This window comes from Ruditapes philippinarum, unplaced genomic scaffold (assembly GCF_026571515.1).
Source record: "Ruditapes philippinarum isolate M1 unplaced genomic scaffold, ASM2657151v2 ctg608_1_1_1_1, whole genome shotgun sequence".
NCBI classification, from domain to species: domain Eukaryota; kingdom Metazoa; phylum Mollusca; class Bivalvia; order Venerida; family Veneridae; genus Ruditapes; species Ruditapes philippinarum.
Window position 1 is genome coordinate 497,646 of NW_026859254.1, and position 25,507 is coordinate 523,152.

The window sequence follows — 25,507 nt, forward strand, 5'->3', positions numbered from 1 at the left end:
TTGTATATTGTATGCTTTGTACATGATGTTGGTCTGTCAGACAGTGAGTTTGCTGTTTCAGTTATTTTCTGATTCCTTATCGTTTTATACGAACTACAATAATACGACAAGAAGACATTCAGGACTTGTTATATAACGCTATAAGACTCACTCAATAACTATCATCTATACACTTGTTACCGTAAAACGTTACACATTTGGCATTTTTTCAACTGGTTATGAGTGTCACATGATTGATTTTAAGTTTACGGTCTGACGTCGAAAAGTCATAATCATATAAAACCACCTGAAAATAAGAGCGTGTAAAAAAATGTAACATCACAAATGACATTATCAAAACAAGATAGCTGAATGACTGAATGAATTACGGGGTAGGGATGGTTGATTCAGGATTTTAAATTTTAAGTTTATGCGTTACTGGTATAGACACAGATTTTAGACAAAAGTAGCCACTTTCCTACCACACTGAACGGGCGTAAAACATATCTATTTGCAGTTATTAAATACGCATAGAAGTAACATTTGCAGTTTGCAAGTGACAAATGTGACGTTATAGTTGTATTTACTTCAGAAAAAATATAAACAGCCCTGTTAACCATACCGTTTAACCGGTAGCAAGTATAACACCTGGTGCGGGTAAATCCTTATTAAGTTGATGTCAGTTTTTATTCAGATCTACAAAATAATTATGATCTTCTTTCATATCACTTTGTACATGTATATACTTTTTATGATGAATATACTTACAACTGTTCTACCAGCAAGCAACTTTTGTACTTGCAACTTGTACACATAAGATTCTAATTTAAGTAATTATAAAAAAAATCGTTGCAACTGCTAAAAATTGCAGCACAATAAAGTGCAATTACAATGTACTTTACTTAGACAGCATTTGGACGAGCATGACTTGTAAAACTAATTTAATGTATGAGCATGTGGTAAAATTTGATCTTTTGATGACACACTCAAACTGCCATGTGTGGGTTATATGCTTCAATACGTTTATTGATCAAGTCAAGTCAAATATTTTATTGGCAAAAACAAATACATGTTCATCGCCAAGTTATAGTTATCAATATAGAACTGTCGCGATTGATTATAAAGGGATTGACAATACAAACAATATAAAAGATGGCGGTTATAACATATTTACATAACATAAGAAAAGTATGGTAAACAGTTAACATAACTACCACAAAATATCAAAATGTCAATTTGAGTCACATAACGAAATAAAGAATATATTAATGTAGAAACAAATACCTACATACTTAAAATCAATTGTTTGAGCTTTCTTATACATAACACAATAGATAAACTTTGCTAAATTAACAATTATTTTCTTTTGCGAAGATTGCATAATTTATATAAATTTATTAAAGTCTGGCCAGTGACGAGGAAAACATTGACCTCACAATTCACTTTAGAATGGACAAACTCGTAAGAAATGATATTCGTTTTTTATTTGATTCATATTGCATTGAGTGCATATACGTAAATTCCTATCCATATTTTATATCTTTCTTCTTCTATTAACAATTTTTAGGATGAACATCTAAACCTTGATAACGCTTTACGATATTAAATATTATTTACAAGATCTAAGTACTTTTCTTGAATAAAGTTAAATTTAAATAAATTGTAACTACATAATTTAGAAAAACTACTAAGCTCAGAACACCATTGTTGTAATTGTTGATAATAAATTCTTTGTATAATATTATTTAATTGGATGCTTGTAACATTAACATTGTTCCATAAATTTCCAAACCCTAAATCATACAACATTTTCATAACGTTTTTTTGTCAATGAATTAATCAACAGGTATATTGAAACCATAAAAACATTTCACAAGATGCGACTAGAAAGTGATAATTGGCCCTCGGTGAACAATGACTATCCGGTTGATGCCCTTTGGGTTTTCATAAAGCGGGGCGATTAACACCGTCCGGTCTTATGATGTTGTGTATCAACCTGTATATATAACTTGATTGCTAAAATAAAAAATATGATAAATGATATGAAATAATAACTCAATCAAGATCCTTGAACAAAAAAATTGCTTTTTGAAATGTTGTTAATTCACCTGTAGTTATACCGAATGCGCTTTATTATTACATTCTATTTTATTGAGTGAGGCTAAATAAATGTGGGAGCGCCATACTAAATACCGTATTCCGGACACCCGCCACTCTAAGACGTCTTATTCATCTGCTTAAACCGATTTATATTATGAATAACAAAATTTGATAATCGGCGAAAAAGATATGTACTGCTCCAACACTGTAGCGAGTTAATTGCTTTGGGATTTCGCTTTGAATGGTTTGTGATAGCAAGCAACTATCTAGAACAAGAAATCATCTAAAAACCGATAATTTGTTCCTAGCCACCTTCTATAAGCATGTTTTGAATCAGTCATACAAGTTAAACGAAACTGACACAAAAATGGGGTTTTGACATTTTTTAAGTTCTTATGAAGGTTACAGTACTGGTCCTGCCTTCGCAATATTTGCCATATTTCTTCCGTTTGGCACTGATAGCCCTGCGATAAAATTTATTATATAACAGCCAATATTGCATAGATAATTAATATTACTACAGAAACGTATTAGTTTGGAAACTGTCCGTTATTAGACATAAAATATGAGTTATGAAAATTTAAATTTCCTATTACAATTGTGTTTTCAACAACAGAAGTCAAGTAGTCTCAAAAGGCAATGCGTCCTGATTAGGGCATAGGCGAGTAATAAATTGAGACCAAGGAAAGAAAACGATTTGTAACTCATATTTTTCAAATGCGAAAGATATATACATACGTAATACGCCTTCAAATATCCAAGAAAAGTTACATGCAGGCCAGTTTTACTTAAAAGTTTGTTTAAGAGGGATCGTTTCAGAAAAGTCCTTATCAAAACATATTATTATACTAATTTTAGAATGGCCAATTGGATTTGCAGTTTTCAGTTTGACTTCAGTGTAAACAATAATTTTATTAAGTTTTACTGTGAATTCACAAGAAGTCAAATTGAAACAGCTGATTAAGGAGAATATTGTGTTCGTTGAAACACACTAAAGATACGTGAAACATCTAGTCATAATTGGTACCATGGATAAATAATAGCAGAAGTTTGTCCTGGGCTTTTTGATAGAATGTACTTACAAAAGATAGCAATTCTATATTAATGTTTGTGAAAAATTATACTGAGTAAAATAATTGGAAAGAACGTCATATTTTTATAAAAAAATTATATTAAAAAATTCGAATTAGGGGCCTTAAAGAATATGTCTAATTTAAATTAGAAAATGCACAAACCGTGATTGGGAAAATGAATTCCATATTACAGATAAAGTTAATTTGCCCATTTCATCATCAACATTTAGTATTTGCCGTAATATTTTAGCAATCATTACAATTATATTGTATGACTGATTCAAAACATGCTTATAGAAGGTGGCTAGGAACAAATTATCGGTTTTGTATTCTAGATAGTTGCTTGCAACTCATAAGCCGTATACACTGAAGCCTCTGGACTTGATATATTTTTAATATTATCGTAAAAATTAGATTTATCTCAAAAGTGTGAGTTTGTTGATAATTGATGTCATAAAATGTTAAATACCGGGTGTTTTCATATTTCTCCTGTGAAATGACCTCAGCCTACGGGTGCGGACCAATACAAGAAGGTACATGATTATTTACATTAGTACATTATATTACATTTTTTTTTCCTTTTAATTAAAGGGCTTTATTATATTAAATTAATTGATAAGGGACTTGTATTTGGAGAGACGAAAATTGAAGTGGTGATCCCGATCTTGATTAAGATTATGCAGCTTTAAAAATATAAATAACAAATGTACAGGAAAACAGATTAATTAAAGACAAATTAATAAAGATTTACCAATTGAGCAGGGATTCCATAATGTAGATGGACTTTTAAGATGTCGTATTTAAATGGTTATGTCCTTCTTTTCTTACTGATCTTACTGAATCTGTATTAAGATAACAACATGACGATCTTAGCAATACTTATTAAATAAACAATAACACTAGGTTTGTTACGGACAAGATTTTCTTTACATTTGTACTCGTACTACTATTATAAAAAAACAAACACGTAAAAAGCTTTAAAATCTCTTAATGCAAAGAAAATATCAAGAATGTAGGTAAGACAACGATGAAAAAAGGCAGAGAGTAAAATAAAAATATGAATAGAAAAGAAGAAGAAAAAACATTTACACAAGATATATAAGCAATATTTGGGGTATGTAACCCTTTTAAGATGCAAATACTTAAACGTCAAATTATTTTCATACGTAAATATGTTAACAAAATTTACAAAGGGAACTTTTCACAAGTTTAAGCAAAGTTGAAGAAAAAGTGTACATGTTTTTAAAAGAAGCGTGCACGCCCTTATGCTTGAAATATATTATTGAACGGAATTGTTCATGGCTGTTGGGTGGTTGTTTGGTCATTGATATTCTTTCGATTACTTTTAACACGTTCAACAAACTGCTTGAGTCGTTTAACTTGTTCAGTGAGCCGTTCAATTTTCTTCTTCCTTTTCTTATTCCTCACGGAAAGCTTCTTCTTCCGCTCTTTTAAGCGTATGAAATGTTTTCCTTTACATCTCTTCTTTGATGTCGTCATGACAGCTGTTGTTTGCTTCGTCTCTGTTGTAGGGATAGCCTCAGTGAAAGTTGTATTTACAACATCATCCATGCTTGTCGAGGTTATTACAGGGAGGGTTTGATTTTCAAAATCCTCTGTGCTTGTAGAGGTTGATTCTGAGATAGTTTGATTTTCAACACCCTCTGTGCTTGGAATATCAACGTGCATCGTTGTCATTTCTGTAGCATGGGTGCTGGTACATGATTTTGTTGTCTTTGTTGATGTGGTTGTAGTAGTTGGAATGCATATTTCCACTAAAAACATACAACATTAGAGTAAGTAAGAATGATATAAAATTGCGGTTACATGTCAAGCGTGTTTATATAAATTTGGAATAAACCTACCTTTTTGATATCGCTCGTTAAAACCGGAGAAAAAATAAGTTAGTAAATATCATTCAAAAATAATACACTGGCAACATCTAGAGTCTATATTACAAAACACAAAACGAAAACCAGAAAACGAAAAAGGAAAACATATCTGAAGATTTGATTGAATAGTTTCATCATCATTTCTATTATGATCTTCATCATTACCATCAGCTACTAATAATACCAAAATAACAAAAATGACAATAAAGAAAATTTGTAGAATTTATTAATTCTTAAGAAAAAAGAAAACTTACAGTTTGTTTCTGTCCAATCTGTCACTGACACAGTAGTGTTGCACGATAAACAAGTATCATTTTCAGAAAGGAACGCGTAGGTGTTCTTGATACAGGCATGTTCGATGAAACAAAATCCATTCTAAAAAGAAAAGACATATTTTTGCGAAAAGACATCCAATACAATTTATATTTGGGCTTATTCTTTAAAAATTGAATTAACTTTATTGATTCGAACATTATTTTTTAATAATATCAATGATATACAGTCAAACTTGTTTTAAGTGATCGCGCAAGGGAAACACCCTAAACGGTCGCTTAATGAAACGGTCTCTTAAGACAAAGCATGATAAAAAGAAAACAAAATAATTCATGACATCTTTCTTTTGCTGTGGGAATGTTTTTCAACTTCATTTATATAAATGTTTAATCATTAGAACACTCCGATATTCTAAATTGATGCTAGTGTAAAAGAATAACTTTCTTAATATTTATTGACAAAACAGTTTCGATCCAATCCATACATGTTTGACATTTTTAAACATCTCCGTTGAATTTTTTTGTCTCCAACACAAAACCCTTATAAGTGAATTTTTTTTCTGTTGTGCATTTTTCATTTGAAATATACAAACTACATCTGATTGTAACGATTAATTGAATTGCTGATCAAGTTCAAGATCAATACAATGCATTCTAAATATCAACAGCGAAGCGTATACACCATCTCAGCAGGGGCGGAGCGTTGCATTGTTTTATTGATAATACACGTCATAAAACGGTTTGGCAAATAGTTTTTCACACATTTATATCTTGTGTTTTGATTGTTGACACGTGTGACATTACGAGGCGGCGTTATCTAAAAACACAATTACTTGACAGGTAAAAGTGGTCGTTTAATGAAAAGATTTATATCAATTGGCTAACTAATTAGCGGTCGTTGGTCGCGTTGAGCAAAAGTCGCTAAATACATTAAAGATATATAGAGAAAATGATAGGGGGGAATTGAAAGTGGCTGCATAAGACAAAAGTCGCTTTATACACGTGGTCGCATGGGCAAATTAGAAATCATAAGCAAATCTCTCGCAAATTTACCTTTAATTTGAACGACGGTCTTCCTGTTGCCAATGATTCAAGTTTCTGACAAGTTGAATCAAAGATGTACATGGTGTTGTTTTCACCATAGTGTACTCCATCGCTACTGACTGATACATCGTGTTCCCTAACAAACATATCTCTAGAGAAAACGTTTTCTTCCGGGATACAACAAACACCCGTGAAGACATCTTCAAAGTCACCAGCAAATGTTTCTATGGTAACGTTTATTTCATCGCCCAAAATCGAGATCTTGAAATAAATAGTTTTCAAGAATCAAAAATGATGTTATGTATTTATATATATTTTGCTTTTGTGTAATAATTAACGTGCCAGAATACTTAACAGAAATAAACAAAGATTATTTTGTAAAACGGCATTCTTTACATTTCAGAGAGATAAGTTCGTTCATCGAGTCTTTACACATATTGATGATATTTAAAAAAGTGAAGGTTTGATACTAAATAATCGAATGAGTTGGATATAATCATATAATGCAGGCCTCTTGCTAGCATAATATTGTTTATTTATCTCGATCAATAAATCACGTATTGAACCAGCACGAATATAATATTTTATTTATCACAATTATAAACGGTCAATGATAAAAAGGTCATTAACGGACTGGACAATTTCACAAATGACCATGGAAAGGGTTGCAACACGTTTCATTCATACCAGGCAAAAAACAGCACAAAAATAAGCTTTACAATTTTTCTGCATATATTTCTTAATTATCTTTTGCATGTAGTTCTGTTTTAAGTGTCCCAGCTGATCTATGTAAACAAATTGGTTTAAGGTTTTAGAACCTCTGTGGAGTTCCTTTAAGTAGGTATAATAGCATTAATGCTTTTGACGATTTGTGTTACGCAAATGACGTCACTTTGCAGTGTTAAAACATCAGTGTAAATCTTACATTATTACACTGCTGAAAATTAGTTATTTTATATGAGCTGAATCTTTATGCCATAGTGTTATTTCATGTTGAAACAAAATAATTTTGTAGAAGATTGATTTTTTCCGATTTTTTTTCCGAAATACTGTCATGCAATATCTCTTTAATATGTAAAGTTTTCATTTGAAACGTTACCTCTGAAGTAACAATCTTGCACTTCAAACTTTCTAGAAAATTGTCACCGCGCACATAAAAACATCTGCAATCTCCACCATCACTGGTGTCACATACTCCTCCTCCTTCTATGTCAGTAACGATGGGTGGAATTCTTTCGTCAATATCACAGATGGCACCATGATAAAATTGGTGACAAATGCATTCGCCTATTCAGGAAAAGAAATTGAACATGAGTTTTTATTTATTACAGGGTTCTATTTTTTCCTTGGCTTTCTATTTTCTTCAATGCCTTAATAAAACAACTACACCACCCGAGATAAATCAGGGTAGTTATAAAATACAGTGAATGCTAAACTGCAAAAATGTATAAGAAATGAGTAACATATTTTTAACCGAAACGTAAAAAGCGCAAACCTGATAGCGCTGCAATCATCCTTTGTGTAAAAGAACTAATCAATATTTAAGTTGTAAAAAAAAGCTACATCGGGTTTGAAATTCTTTTTTTTTTTTTTTCTTGGTATTGTTCAAAGATTAAGTCTTAACCAAGGGCCATGTAAGTCCCCTCGCCGAGGAAATGTTACCTAAAGATTATTCATTAGTACAGTTTACTTGGGTGAGATAAAATTCTTAAAAATCACTATCATGCTATGTTTAGTTTTCAAGTAAATGGGAAAAGAATGAAGCAGTGAAGAGAATGTTAGCCTAACTGGTATCTTGTATGTGATTTATTTATTTGATTTGATTAACGTCAGTGTATTAAAGCTGCATGCCACCGGGCCAGAATATATTTTTTTCTAAGCAACCAAATTTGAGATTTTAGGAAAAGTGAAACAGATTCAAGTAATAATAAACATTTTATGCGCTATTACAGACTGATTGTACACTCTCCAAGAGATATGTTTTTTTTTAAAATGAGAAAAAAATCAGTTAGGAAGAAGTGTCAAAACCAAGAACCGTAACTGGAAAGCAATTATTTAGTTACAAGGTATCTCCAATGGCTTGCTTTTTTGTGCGTATGTCTATATTCCATTTCAAAAAGCATTCTCAATAACCAAAACAAAAATTTATTAAAAATGAATATTCTGTTCTCAATCTATTTTTGTTCCAGCAAACACATTGGCGAGAATGGCCACGTCAACATAATTATTGTTCTGTTGGATACATTACTCGTAAAAAAAAAGTTTGAAAGAAATTTCGGCCGAACATTGGATCAAACAAATATTAGCAGAGATAACCATTTACTGTAATAATTCACCTTACCGTCATCGGAGCAGTTTCCCCTGTCACTGCAGTTACTGGAGCAAGAGTTTTTAAGGAACACCTGTACCTCTTTCTTGTTGGTTTCAACATACGTAGGAACTTCATTCATCATGCCTTTAACGATAGTGTTAACCGAATCCGCGTGGGCATCTGCAAATGACTGGTCGTTCGTGGCCTTAAATTATTGCATAATGCATAAATTTTGAGTGTTTAGTGTCTTTGATAATAGAGAAACTAAAACTGTGCAACCATAGTCTCCTTTTAGTCGCATTTTTCTGATACTGACTGATTTGAATGCAATCTCCTAAGATAATTTATACTACGTGGTGACATCAAAATTAATCGTCAATACATCTAATGCTTGTTTTACTTTTTATTAGGTGGTAGGTATATATACATTCAAAGATTAATTTAAGCACAAAAAAATGGCAAACTCTTTTGAAGCTGTCAACGTTTCCTGAATATATTGAGTATCTAGACGATTATACCGTTGTATAAAAACATAAATTTTTAAGTATTCATTTTCAGTTATATGAAAGGTGTTACAAAATCACACCATTACTAAAGAACAATAAATAGTTAGTCATTAGAATGATATACATGTATAATGAATACTTATGATATGAAATGCATGAATAAACCATTTAAAACTCTACAATGATTTTGAGGTATTAAGATGACATTTTTGCTTCATGCTTTAAACAAATCAATTTCTTGTTTCTGCTTGCATCCTTTTACGTACCATAATATCAAAGATACATTGGCTAATCACGGCATTTGGATCTTCTGAAGCTGTCATATCCCTATATGATGTAAACGCAAGTGATCCTTTGATCTTCTTTGAACATTTTTCCTTTGCCTGATCCTCAGATATCACAGTTGCATTTGTGTTGCGCTGATTATATAGAATTTTGATATCAATAAAATCATTTAAGGATTTTTGGAAATTTTTTGCAATTATAGAATATTTTGTTCTTTTGTCGAGACACGGCTACATGACAATCATATCAGATCACACTATATCGGTTCTAGACGATATTCAACCGCTAAATTTAATCTAGCATTAGACCAATTGAAAAACTTTTAGAAATATATGGTTTTAGCCGACCAAACAGAAAACATTATATGTAACGGCGTTCTTAAACATTATATGCAACGGCGTTCTTTACAACACAACGATTAAATAAAGAGACAATTTGCTTAGCATAAAATTGCATATACAGGTTAAAATAAGAAACACCCGCCAACGACTGGAGGAAAACACTTGTGTGCGTTTTGGCAACTTATTTGCATAGAAAAGTAAATCTAGGACAACTTTTAAAATTCACAAAAAGAAGTGTTTTATTTAAGGTACAAAGATTTTAGTTAATATCAAAGTCTATAGAACGAATTTCGGGCTCAGTTAATGTCACATTAGCCATGTCCATAAACCTAAATATTTACCTTATCATCATACAATTACTTTAAAAGAATAAAAATCTACCGCATATCTAATTTGCAGATAAAAGGAATTTGGCAATTATTTGTCAATTAAAAAAAAACGCTTAACTATCTCTTAAACTAATAGACTAATAATCAGCGATATTCCAAGGAAAGTAATAAGCTACAGTGTTTATAAAAGTAGACAATCATCGTAATAATTGAATGTGAATTGTTGAAGATTACATTGTGGTGACTTTCTATTAATAGAAAGCTAAATTCATATTTGATAATGTTAACATTAACCAAACAAAATATTAAAGAAACAAGAGATAAATAATTACAATTATATAGCTCAACTGATTATAAAGACTCTTAATGACCAGGAAAAGTTAATATTGTTAACTATTATTGAAAAGCAGATGAAAAGTCTCAATCTCAAAGTAATATCAAAAGGTTCAAAAAGATCAATAGTTACTATAGAAGTAACTCGTTACTTAACAAAACCAATGGTTGCTATGTATGTCAGTGCTACCTATGAAAGTCAATGGTAGATTCATTTGTAGTAATGAAAAGTCAAAAGTTCATTTGAAGCACATTGGTTGTTATGTTAGAAGTCAGTACTTGCTGGCAATTGAATTCACTTTTGGCCAGGGAAAGTCAATTTGATTTGGACAGTCAAAAGTTGCTTCAAAATTCAATTGTTGCTTTGAAAAGTAAATGGTTGCTAAGTGAAGTAAGTGGTAGTTTATGAACGTCAAAATTTGCTAAGGAAGTCACTGATTACAATGAAAGGACACTTAATGCATCGGTTTCGTAAGGTAGACAATGCTTTTAGAAATCACAGGTTGCTAGGTTGAGTCAATTGTTAAGGTTTGCGCAACTTCACTGTACTGAGTTACTCAAATATCTGTCTTTCACTTTAGGTACTCTATTTCATGATAAAAAAATTAATTATTAGCAACTCTAAACTACCGACCTTTGCTCTATTCACTCTTAAATAAGATATGATGACATACTTTTCTGATGTTGTGATTTTCTACTGGTTGCATTAATGCAAACAGTCGATCCATTTCTTTTTCATGAGAGGCTGGAGACCTCCTTTTACGATGACTGTGTATGTAGCATTTAGTTTGTGTTATGGAATCTTGCATTGGGCATTCTAGATACTGCATACTTGAACACAATGCCTCTGCTGATCTCTCTGCCTTTTCTTCTTCACAAACACAGAAAATTCCATTTTGGCTGGCCCAACTTTTTAAATCACGTTTCTTACGTGAATATACTTCTTCCTTTTGAACTCTGAATACAAAACGTTTTTTTTTTTCTTTTTTATTTTTGAATGTACAAATGTAATATATAATATTACTTTGAAAAATTAAATATAGGCATATTACTTATATTTGACAAGAAAATGTACAAACAAACTATAAAACTTACACGACCTTATTTAAATGAAATTTATTCAATGACATACTTCGTCCGTACAATTTCAATCCGATCTATGCGTGACCGTAATAGCTACAGAGCAATATCAATTACAAACTATCTTAGTAGAATAGTCATGAAAATACTAAGCAAACCATTTGAAAACATTGACAGAAGAGAAGAGTGTCACTGACGAATCACAAGCAGAATTTAGACGTGGGTATTAAATTACTGATAACGCATTTAACCTACAAGCGATAGTGCTTAAAAGGAGGGTCATGTATATGTAATTGTTATCGACTTCATGAAAGTCTTCGATAGCTGCATTCATGGTCAGCTATGGAACAGCTTGAGACGTAAGGGTATCAAAAACACAGCAAGCTATTAAAGATATTCAAATCCAAGCTATAACCGTGTATTTAAGTTAATGGTGGTATAACGGATTTCTTCCAATGTGACATTGGTACAAAGCAGGGTTCTGTCAGTTCTACAATTCTATTCTCAGTTTTTTTTTTATAAACGATATGGTAACTTATCTTCAACAGAAATGTATTTCTTGTATTTTTATTACAAACGACATTCTGGCATGATTGCTTGATGTTTGCAGACGATTGTTGAAACTGTAGCTTAACTACAAATCCAGATAAACAGCTGATATTTGTGGAAAAAACAGGGATGCAACTCAACTTGGACAACTCTAAGATCATGGTGTTAAGGAAAGGTTGTCACTTAAGACAAAATGAAAAATGGACATACCAGGGGAGAGAAATTGAGGTTGTTTCGTGGTAAGAGTATTTAAGTATATTCTTTACTCCGAAGTAATGTTGGACTTAAACCAAAGAAATGAAATTTTGGCTTTTCAATGTTTCGTTGTCAAAAGTATTTCGGTCACTTTTATCACAAAGAGCTATTGAAGCTATTTGACTCAACAGTAACCCCAATATTGACTTACTCAGCAGAAATATGGGGATACAAACCATGCCCAATTATCAAACAGATTGTAAACGTGTAGCATGCATAAATCAAAATGCCGCAATTTCACACTTAGTGAATGTGGTAGATACCCACTGTATGTAACGTAATAAACTGTCGGACCAAATTAACAAGTATGCCCACAGGAAGATGAAAAATGTTTACATTTGTTTGTAATTGTCTTCAATATTTGGTCAATGAAAAAAAAAATAAGTATTTAAATGCAATATATAAAATCAAATATTCAAACCTCCAGCTGTTAACAAAATCTGTATATGGATAATCTACGTTTATTGTAGATGTCGTTCGGTCTCTATGAACCATGTCGTTTGATTTCTTATTATCAAAATATCCACATAGTCCACGTAAATTGTATTTGTCCTTAGGGGCCATCAAAATGTCGATATTAATAAACCTTGTCATAAGACTTAGAGTAATTTTTGTTCCAATGGGTGTGAAAACCTAATAAATAGAAAAAAATTATATTTATTAACCATATTCAGTCATAATCTATCTTAATGCAATGCAATAAGTACTGATGGGTATCAAACATCTTAAACATACACATATGACTCACATTTCATCACAAAATATATTTTATTCAAAATTATATAAGGCTTTGTAACAGGGTCTTTTTAAGATCAGGTCTGAGGGACGAAACTCTTGCTTTACTACTGGATTTTAAAATTTTGCAAAGGGAGACACATCCACCGGTCTTGTCTGTTACTTTTCAAAAGAGATTACTCTATTTTGATTTTAACAGATTTTATCTTATGTTTATATTGATTGGATCTGTGAGTTCAAATGATTGGTTCACGGATCCTTGGTTTTAAGCTAGTTTTGTGTCATGTGTTTTCTTGGTTGGAAAAGTCATTGTGTCTTTGTTGTTGTAAAGGAGAGTTGGTAGAAAATTAGTGCTTTGTGGTCAAGTTATTTATTTCTTAAATTGGTATGTATTTATCCTGACTGCTGATAAATGCTTTATTGTAAATATGGAAAATTGCGTTATTGTGATTTTGTTCTGTTTTGGTTCAGTCCATTGATTGTGAAATTTGTAAATAAGTATGTGTTTCAGAATGACATGTATCTATCAAGTCACCTTTCATCTTGTATTCACTATTAATATTTAACCTTGCAGTCAACAGTTACTGGTGTGATAGTAAGAGAAGATATTAGGCATTAGATTGATGTACTGCACTCATCTCATCCCTCAGATGGTAAGTTACATGTGATGTATTTTGTATTGTTTAAAGTATAATATATGTTAAATGTGTATAATTCCATATGCTATGAATATAATATTTAAGGACTGTTGCTGAGTTTAAAGAAATGAATTGGCCACTAGACATGTAATTGATTATGTTCTAGATTAGAACATAAGATGTGATAGTAATTAATGTAATGCATTGTTTCTACTTTATTTTACTTTATATATATACATATGTCAGAGTTTGTTTGTACCATCGTGTATCAACCTGATGAATATATAGATTTGACCATGATAGCTGTTGTTGAAATGATTTAATAATCCCGAACTTACTTGACCCTCAGGGGCCCGGATAGTTATATTTAAATTACGCCGAACCACCCCTATTACACTTTTTTCCTATGGTATGTCACATTCCGATTCAATACTAATGAATGAAGCCTTTCTCAAGTGTAGGCGTCCCTGGAAAAAGGCAAAACACCGCATATCTAAGAGTTCATTAAAGGTTTAGATGACACGACCGAGGAGCACTAAACAGTTAAGCGCTGACATGTCTGATTAACCTCTATCAAGCTACATATCCATACCTTATATTTCAGTTTGGACGATACCATCATTATTGTTCTGGAAAAATCGTGATCAGTACGAATTAAATAGCAAACAGACCATAATCAGACAACACGGATGTGCTGCCTGATTCTTGGTTCAATTGATGACATAGGTAGATTAAATATCCGGCCACAGTAAAACCCAATTGCAAAGTTACCTCCTACTCCGCTTGACAACGAACAGACCTAAATCATGCAGAATGAAATTTGGTCGGAAGGTCAACATCTCTGGTTGACAGTTGAAAAGACATAAGCTACTTAGAGGTTTCAAAACTCTGAATGATCATGTATTCATTAACATGTTATGATATAAAAATAGATGAAAAATACTTCGTATTTTGATATGATATTAAAATAAACAAGAGGACCATGATGACCCTTATATCGCTCACCTGACTATGAAGGCTCAATCCTATTTTATTTAGGGTCTGTGACCTAGTTTTTGACCACAGATGACCATTTTTAAACAGACCTAGAAATCACAAAGCAACCTATCTGACCAATTTTCAGGTTATTTGGATCACAACAGTAGCCTGTAAGGTGTATTCAAGGTTTCACATATCAGGGCTGTGTGACCTAGTTTTTTACCCCAGGTGACCTATAGTCCAGCTGGACCTAGAAATCGTCAAAGCAATCTTTCTGGCCACATCACAGGATATTGGGAACAAAACAATAGCCTCTAGAGTAATAACAAGATTTTCTATTTTTAGCTCCTGTAATCTAGTTTTTCATCCGAGATAACCAATGTTTGAGCTCATCCAAGCAATTATATAGACAAACATCCTGACCAATCTACATTTCAAGGCTGTATGTCAAAAAAACAAGAAGGACAGCAACGTTCGACTATTCTTAGTGCTTGGTAGTAAAAGAGCCTTGATAATGTAAAATTTTCTGAGTTAACAAAAGGGCAAACAATGTCTTTAAATCCATGTTACAGTTATAGGCCTTGGAGAGAGTCCTATTATGATCTCAAAGGAGAGTATAAAATTTCAACTTGTTTCAAATCCAGATGTCAATAGAATATGAAAATATCTGAGGTGGTATGCAAACCGAAATGTAAAAGTCGAAAAATGGGCATTGTATTGTCAAAATGCTTGGTACAGTTACCCCCTCCTGTTTACAGGTTGGAGTCATGATGGTAAAGAATTGTGCAAAGATTCAAAGCCATATGTCAATGGACTTTGAAAATATTTGAGGTATAACAAAAACTTTAACGTAAATTCCAAGTACACCATGAAGTAAAAAAGGAGCATAATTCTGTCAAAATGCTTGATACAGTTACCTTCTTCTGTTTACAGGTTGGGGTTATGATGGTTAACAAGTGTGCAAAGTTTAAAAATCATATATCATTGGACTTCGATAATATTTGAGGTCTTACAAAAACTTTAACGTAAATTCCAAGTCGAAAAAGGAGCATAATTCTGTCAAAATGCTTGATACAGTTACCTCCTCTTGTCTACAGGTTGGGGTCATGATAATGAACAAGTGTGCAAAGTTTCAAAGCCATATGTCCATTGACTTTGAAAATATTTGAGGTATTACAAAAACTTTAACATTAGAGGTTACACCGACGCCGAAACCGACGCCGACGCTCGGGTGAGTACAACAACTTAATTTGCATTTACAGATATAACACAACTTACGGATAGCTTGAGCTATCCAGCAATTAATGTAGTAAAGATGTGCATTTACAACTACAGCCATGTTAATATACAAATAATAATCAATGCGGTGTGGTGGTGTTGGTAGTTTGACACAAATTTGGTAGACATTCACTGGAAGATGTTTCATGCCAAATGTCTTAGCTCTAGCTCTTTCGGTCTTATACAAGAATTTGTTTAAGTTTTCACTTTATACATTTAAGGAAAATCAATGACCCCCGAGACATGGCCATTTTTTACCCTAGGGCTTTTATATGAACAAACTTGGTAAACACTTAATACAAGATGTTATATGCCAACTATCTAAGCTCTAGCTCTTTTGTTTTTTTTACAATATTTTTCTTTTTTAGTTTTCGCTATATACATAAAAGGAAAATCAATTACCCCCCAATTTTGACCGTAGTCTTTTATTCAAACATTTGTCGAGTTTCAGTAGATGGTGTTACATACAAAATATCTAAGCTCTAGGCCTTGCACTTTCAGAAGAGAACATTTTTTTTTTAAATCATTTCAGAAATCAATTTTTCGCCCTCCTGACCCAGATGATCAATTGAGTAGAACCATTTGAGCAATTTTAGTAGAGCTTCATGCTAGGAACATCACAGGAAAATTTCATAACATTTGGCCCGGTGGTTTCTGGGAAGAAGTTGTTTTTATAAAAGTTGACGACGGACACACTGACGGACGATGGACGCCGGACAGATTGTGATCACAAAAGCTCACCTTGAGCACTTTGTGCTCAGGTGAGCTAAAAAAATCACATATGACATTTTAACGTATTATATATTAAACGTGCCAAAGAAATAATTGATTCAAACCTTGTATGTTCGTTCATTTATTCTCACTACTTGAAGAATTCCACCATCATCACATTGTGGAAATCCTAGAAAATTTATTTTCCCACATCTGTTAATCATAAAAATGTCCCTGCCAGCACGTATAGAAACCCCACACGTACATGCAGCGCTTCCACACCTTTGTGTTGTTTCTTGAATCTTGATTAATTGAATACATCATTAACATTAACAGCACACAAAAAAAATAATATAATTAATGGAACTTTCATTATTGGAAATTATGATTGTTAAGATATCGGTTAGTGTTTTAAATATTAAAGGTCTACGTGCTCTTTACATTTTTCTTAACAAATACAAACAAATATAGAGAAAACAGATAATAGTTGCAATTGATATCATAACAGCATAAACAAAATATTCTGAACTTAAATCGATAAATATAACAATGTAAGACAAAGAAATAATTACTACGGTGAAATTAAATGCACGACAATTTCGCCGTTTCCTAAGTATTAAACTGGTTTTTGTTATGCCTTTTTCCCAACATCACATTATATTTTACACGAAATCGAGTCAATAGACACGGCAGTTTCCAATATTTTGCGTCATTAAATAATGTGGCTGCTTTTGATCATTTTTTTAAACTTTATAACATCATGTAATAAAATATAAACCTAATACGATGTTTGTTAAAAAAGTAATAGGACTGAAGGTCTTGCGTATTCGTATTCAATTTTGTTTAATAAAAAATTATTAATATGGTTTCAATTAATTGTTTTTTTTAATTCAAGCATAAGTTTATTGAAGTCTTGTGCTAAACGCATGTTACCTGTAAAATTGAATGACCATAATAGTACGCACCCGGCGCAGCACATCAATTTAGATCCAATTTGAATTTAAAGTTTGTTTATAATTTGTTGTCTGTTGTTTTTTTTTTGTTGTTTTTTTTAGTTTTTTTATGCCACCGCATCGCAGATATATAGCGATGTGTGTGTGTGTGTGTGTGTGTGTGTGCGTGTGTGCGTGTGTGTGTGTGTTGTACAGATTTTATAGTGAACTTCAAAAATCTTCTTGGGAAAAACCACTTGTCCATTTTCAACTAAACTTGGCAGGATTGATCCTTGGGTGATGGGCTTTCAAAGTTGTTCAAAAAATTTTATTCCATGCAGAAATCTGGTTGCCATGGCAACCAATAGGAATTATAAGAATAAATTTTTAAAAAATCTTCTTGTAAAGACCAAAAAGGCCTAGAGCTTAGATATTTTGCATGAGGCATTTTCTGGTAGACCTCTACCAAGATTGTTCAAATTATAGCCCTGGGGTCAAAATCGGTCCCGCCCCGGGGGTCATTGATTTTCACTATATGTACATATATATATATAAAGTAAAAACTTGAAAATCTTCTTGTCTGAATTGACAAAGGCTAGAGGGTAAATATATGGCATGAGACTTTGCGAAGTGAACCTCTACCAAGATTATTCAAATTATAGCCCTGGGGTCAAAATTGGTTCCGCCCCTAGATTTTGATCATGTGACCTACTTTCTTGTCCTTTGATGTAAAGATATGAAATTTGGGCCATGTGCACAGATTAAGATGTAAAGTGAACTTTGATATCAGCTGACATAGATTTTGAGTGTCTTACTGTGTTGTCCTTTGATGTATTCATGAAATTAAGACTGTGTGAAATATTACCTTCACCACCAAATTCACTAGACTCAAGTGCATTGATATATTCCAACTCTGATCTTTTATTGGATTAACAAAAGATTTAACAACTAATCTGATAATAAGAATTAGATAAGCCGGGATCTATGCATTATAACAATAACAATGTATAGTAACAACAAAAATCTGTTCCTAACTACTATTTAGTGTTGTATTAATGCGATGGCATAGCATTTTTCTCAAATGCAATCTTGTTTTTCAATTATTTCACCAACAAGACTTAGTTAACATGAACTAAAGTGACGTTATGTCCCATTTTGAGGTCATTCAGACAGGAAATTGCTAAGTACAACATTGGTCATAACGTTAAATGTAGAAATATGACGGTTGTTGAAAAGCGATTGTTAAATTTTGTCAGCAGATAGGCCATACTCCTTCACGGTTGAGGATGAAAGCACGAAACGAACTAGGGATCGACGGTTTACAAACCGCGAACTGTCCTGCATGATTGATTTCTGCATCCTGTAAACTTATTCAGGTCTAGCCAAATAATTAAATATGAGAAATTTGTTAAAAACACTATTTTATTTTTAACTAGATACACGTGTTAATCAATTAATACATTTTATAATGATTAACGGTAATTATAAGTATTATTTTACCCTATTTTAAAGTATGAAAGCCTGTGCTCAGAACTTAATTAATGAATATTTTAAATTAAATTTACATAATAATGATAATGAATTAAGAATAAAAGATAGCATGTACAATGTGAAGAATATATATCACCTTTTCATGTCTGTTAAGCTCCCAGATCGAGAAAAAGCGGAGAGCGGCCGGCTACCGGACTATTATTTCGTAGAGCGGAACGATGATTGCTTATGATTGCTTCTTGTTCGCTTTATCTCCAAAATGAGGCCTAGTTTCAGTTACATAATTCAGGCACCTATGACAATGGGGTATCAAAGCACGGAAGGCGCTGAATTTGTTTGGGCCTCAGAATGTCAGAAAGGTGAAGGTTTTGAGATTATAAACCAGTTTGTTTGTAAAGTGTCATCAAATTCTGTTTCCAGTGTAATAACTATAGCAAATTGGCTATAAGAATAATTGCAAGACTGATATTCAATTCAATGTTGATTTGACTTAATCAATTGGAAAAAAAAAACATAAGTTGCCTGAACTGGGATTTGAACTCCGGACCTCTCGCTTCTAAAGCGAGCGTGTAAACCCTGCGACCACAGGTAGTTATAAGATAACAGCCTAAAAACATATTATTCCTATTTAGAGTTTGTAACCCTTATTAATTTCGATATATTTTGTTCACGGTAAACCTGTTGTTTAACACTGAAGTAAATAATCTTGGAGCTGTATATAAGCATGTATATCTATAAGAATAACACAATATTAAAGATCTTCGACCAATCGGGAACTATTTTTTCATTAAGAAAATTAATGCGCCCGTCATTTGGCAATCTTTATGCAGTGATATTCCCTTAATTTTTAGGCGTTAATGTACATATGAAATGAAGTAACCGCTTCGAGGAGTTTGAACTACTTTCGGATTTTGCAGATAAGAACACCAGGGTCTAAAATTTCGCTACCATTATTTGTTTGGTCTGACGACGCAAACAAATAAAATGATTTATTTTGCGATGTCATGAACATCATTTAAATTTAATTGTTAGCGTGCACCGGGTCTCGTACCTCTTGTCATTCGTAAATTTTACAGAACTGATTTTTGTAAACATATCGTATTGATTTAACTGTGTGTAGAAGACTAAAAAAATGTGTAGATAAATTCAAAGATGTGAACAGTAGAGTTGCAGTCCTATTACTTTTTAACAACCCTCGTAGTTACCTCAATGTTATATTTTTCGTTGTGGTATAGAATGAAACTTCCTACTTGTTGTTGTGAATAATAACTGCAAGAAAGACATGATATTAGATAGCAGGATTTAGATACATAAACGATACATAATTATAATTTGTATAGAAAAACGGAATAAAGAGGGAGGGAATACCGTTTGTCTTTGTCGATTATGCAACGAATACAGAAAAACAGATCACACAAAATAATAAGCTGTAATAATTACCTAGAATAGTATTAAAACGTTTTTACAAAGCAACTGAATTACTGTATTTTTATTTGTTGACATCTTCTTTATAATATTTATTTCCTCTTTGTACTTATTTTTATCGAGTATTGTCCCACCAGCCTGAAAAAGGCAAACTAATACAATAAAAGCATTGATGCAAAGCATCAAAGGCGACGCCATAAAAATGATAAAGTTTTGCACCTAAATACTTAACAAAAGATGTGTACTTTATAGCAGTACCATTACATGTGACCAGAAGGCTAGGCCTAGTTTAAGTTAAAACTTAAACTAAAATGAATAGACTATGTTTTACCAAGATGCAAAGACAATTTATAGTCAATTAACCAATCTTATAAGACTCATGCCATAAGAGAGAATTTCTTCAGATTTATTTTACCAGATACTAGGATACCTGAGTCATCAGCATATAATAAAAGCTTATTGCTTAGGGTTGCAGACATATCATTGACATATATCAGACATAAATGAGGACCTTAAATGAACCTCAGGGGTACACGGAGCAGTAGTAGAATGAGTACCAGCCACATCCGCCAGCTGCTGTCTATCAGAGATAAGACTTGAACCATGTAAGAATGTCATTATCTATGGCAGATGCTTGAAGTTCCATGAAGAAAAAAAAGAACTTCTTCATGTGCAGTATAGTGTGATCATCTGTATCAAATGCCTTTTGTAGATCTAAAAGTATCATGCACTACTGCCTTTATCCATTTCAAATTAAATACAATATGTTAAATGAATCAAAAATGTGTCACTTGAAAAACAACTTCCAAGCCCTGACTGAAACTGCCTGACCATGACTCGAACCCATGACTGTCAGAAGATCAACTGAGCTATCCGGCCGGCTTCACATTTTCTCTTTAATAATGAAAACCATAACATATTTCCCCACTGAATTGATTTGTGTCCTTGAATTTCTGATGTTTACAGAGCATAGTGAACTAACAGGATGAGAAAAACTTTCAGCTTTACGAGAACTCGAACCTGTGACCATAAGAATAATGTATCGCGGCTGTAGCGATTGAGCTATCTGGCCGCTTACACATTTTCTCCCCTAAATAGTGAACAGTTCTAAACCTTTACAGATACTTTTAGATTTTTTTAAATTAACAATTAAACAAGTAAGAAAAAAAACCTTACATACTCATAGTCTTAATCAAATTAACAATTTATATATTGTATAATTATTTTTACTAAAAAGGGCTTAGACAGTTATTGGTTGTGCCATTATTTATAACAGTGAACATAACATAACATACATGTACAATATCTTTTTTTGTACTGATATAAAACTGACATTTTTTCTATGATAAGAAATTTATGAAGGTTGATTTGTATTTTGCATCTGGGGCACCGGACGAAAACATGAAAATGCAACAAACGAACCACTTTGTGGTAGATTGTATTTTCATGTTTTCATCTGGCGCCCGGTTACTTTTTGTAATTTGTTGGTTTTCATGCGGCATAAATCACCCACTATAACATTTAGTGCAAGTAACAATCTACTGTATATAAAGTCCGTTGTCGGGTTGACTGTTGAGACCGGTGTCCCTCCATTACAAATAGATAAGACACAAACTGTCCTTATCAAACTATGCACATGTTTGAAAAAAGACTTATAATAACTATCCAGAATATGATCTTTTGAGACTTTATTAATTATATTGCTTGATCCAAGTTTACGGTCATTTTCAATCAATACATGTATTATCATTCATAACTTTAAATAAAAGTCTCATCCCTTTAATAATGATGTCATAACTGCAACTCTTTATATACAGAAATATTATTAGACTCATCATATCAATATACTAAGATATACATGTATGTACATAACATTAATAATTCTATTAAATGAATATGAAATCCTAACATTAACATTAAAATTTGTACTAATGGATGGAATTCAAAATCTAGTAGAAAGAAAACTATAATGTATAAACTCTATTATAGATACTATTATTAGCCATCAATTCTATAAACATCTATAACCTGTAGACTAATCGATACATGTATTATCATTTATAAATTTAAATGCAAGTCTCATCCATCATAGCTGTAAGTCTTTAAATACAGAAATACACATTATATCCATATACTAAGATATACATGTATGCACATTACATTAATAATTCCCAGTTTCCATTTAAAATAAATATAACATCCTATTAACATTGGTACTTGGACTTCATAATCTTGTAGAAAGAACACTATAATGTATAGTATCAAAGTAAAAAAATCTCAAATAGTCTATATCATATAATAAAGATTGAGTTGTGTGAGTACCGGTATCTAAAAATTAAATGCATATCTCTTACAGTAACAAATACTGTCCCTCTTTTAACCTTCCATTAGACTTTACTATATAACTAACTGCATATACATGTTATTAAGTGTTTAAAATTGATAACTTCAGGATGTTATCCTTTCTCTCTTTTAATATATGGACATGAGCACCTATACGCATATCTTTAATTTTCTACCTTTTATTTTTACCAAAGGTTATTTTATTAATAATTTATATACAAACACATAGAAAATAATAATTAGTTTCACATACTGATTAGAAATTTCCTGTAGAAGAATACCTGTAGGTATGTACTAACTGAACAATCTAGAAAAATCCAGTCTAAAGTGTATAAACGTGTAAAAAAATCTATCAATACTCACTCCTCAGGGCCTCTATGCTTTTGATGACCTTACAACTGGTAAATTGTATACAACGAAAATAGTAAGTAATACCTAAGATTGACAGAAAAGAACAAATAATTTAGTAAACATGAGTTACTTCCCCTTAAAATAGAGAAAGCCTGAAACCCAAAAGAACACCCTAAACAGCAAAATTATGAAATGTTGCAGGTTTAGTTTTATTAAGCCATGCAAAAAAGTAATAGTAAATTATTCATAAAGAGTTAGATGGCCATGTGACAGCAGTAATTGCAGAAAATCGGATAGCTTTCAACATCCGGATACTGGTACACTTTGTAAAAACAATCATTATGTGCCATAGATAAAGGTAATATGGATAAAATCAATAGGATAATCGTTGACAACAGTTTCATTACATATCCTTATACACATTTACAGGTGAACGTTCTTCTTGTAGGAACATTTTGAAAATATATAAATGAATGAAAACGAATACATCATCAATGTAGACCACAACAATATTCGAAATCCGGGTTTTATTATTGCCAATAAAGCTATGGGACAAGCTGTTAAACTGAGCCTGCAATTTCGTGAAAATAATACCACAATGCACATGCTTTTTACATAAAGTTGTTAAATACAAATATAACACAGTATTTGTTTACTTGTATTTAGCGAACCAAAATAACTAATTAACACAACATGACATTAACTGCTAATAATAACAGCTCCTTCCATTGGCCAAAATATAAAGCATTCCATAAAAGACGACGCCGCTTTTCGGCGTCGCAAAAAAACATATTTAGAACATATGCGTTAAAGTTGCAAAGTCCTCTAAAACAACAAAAAAGAAATAATTCAAAAAATTACTTACTTGCCATCAGCTGTGCGTATATGTGGATCCCCATGCGAATAGCAAGTCTTATTTTGATAATCAATGTTATCCTGGACAATAACCTGTAATTTGTAATGATTTAAAAAGTGATACAAACAATGTTCTAAATACAGTTGATAAGCATCAATCGGAGATATAAGTTATTGAAGAACCCATGAAACATAGGACCCTTATATCTCTCAATAACAGCAAGGGAGGAGTAAATGAATGAAAAGCATGTAATAAAATTTACTCGTTAATTTGTATCTAAAACAGTGCACATAGGCTATATATATTTTTCTGTAGCTCTCAATGCAACTGAGGTCACTGGGGCGATTATCTATATCAACAGTTATAAAAATTTAAAGACAAGACAAATTGCTTAAAAAGATTAAATTTCATTTGTTTTAGCAGTAACTCCATACACAAGAAAGTAGGCCACAAAGAGAAAATCTATTTAACTGATTAGAAAATTCAAATCTGCATCATAGTTTAATTTTCATGTCTAACTCTTAAATTTATAAACGTATATCTTTTTGGCCACTTCTAGGCCAACTGATTCAACTGCATGTTAAATTGTGTACAAAGTCGACAAAAATCTGAATATGTCACATCAGAAAGACAGAAAATATGTAGTTTTAGGGCGGAAAAATGTGACCTGTTACAATGGTAAGTCAAATGATGATATAGAGTTCATTTGTTCATCGGTTGCTGTGGAAAGAACTGGTTGCTGAGGGCAGCCAATAGTTACTATCGATGATCATTAAGGAAATCAATGTTTGCTGTGAAAATCACAGGTTGTTATGGAATATCAATGGTTACTATGAAAGTCAATGGTTTATATGTAAAGAAAATAATTATATGGAAGTCAGTGGTTGCTTCGGAAAGTCACTCGTGTCTATTAAAGTCATATGTTGCTGTTTAACATTAAAGTCACTATGGAAAATCATAGATTGTCTATAACAGATACTACAGTCGGTTCCACTTATAACGAAATCGGCTATAACGAATTATCGTAAAAAACAAACTAACTCTGAAAATTCCAGGCCGATTCCTTCCTTATTTTATATTAAATCACGTAGCTTAATGCGTACTCGCTTAAAACGAATTTTCGACTATAGCAAACCATTGTTTCAAGTCCCAAATGGCGAAGAACACGCAAATTTCCTCGGTTAAAAAAAACTGTTATAATTGAAATATCGGGATGCGCTCGAGTAAAGATCGGTACATAAATACTGCTATCCGATAATTATTCAAACGAATAGAAAACAATCCAAAATAACATATCTCTTTTTCGTAACTTTCATAGACAGTGCCTATATGATTGTGTTCATGTAGTTCAACATTTTGTTTGAACTGAATACATGTATAAATTATGCATATAGACCGTGAAACGTCGTCTTCAATAAAT

The 25,507-nt window shown here is 32.1% G+C and overlaps 1 protein-coding gene across 1 annotated transcript in view; it reads right to left on the bottom strand.

Annotated features, from left to right (window-relative positions):
• Positions 1–4,352: 4,352 nt before the first annotated feature.
• Positions 4,353–25,507, bottom strand: part of LOC132755829 (uncharacterized) — a 39,141-nt gene continuing 17,986 nt past the window's right edge. Inside the window, exons 11-21 of the mRNA XM_060746753.1 lie at positions 24,097–24,179; positions 20,318–20,381; positions 16,815–16,991; positions 12,771–12,982; positions 11,140–11,422; positions 9,444–9,596; positions 8,702–8,876; positions 7,460–7,647; positions 6,370–6,621; positions 5,299–5,419; positions 4,353–4,927 (exon numbers count right to left, since the gene is read on the bottom strand). Of these exons, the coding sequence (XP_060602736.1) occupies positions 4,449–4,927; positions 5,299–5,419; positions 6,370–6,621; positions 7,460–7,647; positions 8,702–8,876; positions 9,444–9,596; positions 11,140–11,422; positions 12,771–12,982; positions 16,815–16,991; positions 20,318–20,381; positions 24,097–24,179 (2,187 nt within the window). The 3' untranslated portion in view covers positions 4,353–4,448. The remainder of the gene's footprint in view (positions 4,928–5,298; positions 5,420–6,369; positions 6,622–7,459; positions 7,648–8,701; positions 8,877–9,443; positions 9,597–11,139; positions 11,423–12,770; positions 12,983–16,814; positions 16,992–20,317; positions 20,382–24,096; positions 24,180–25,507) is intronic.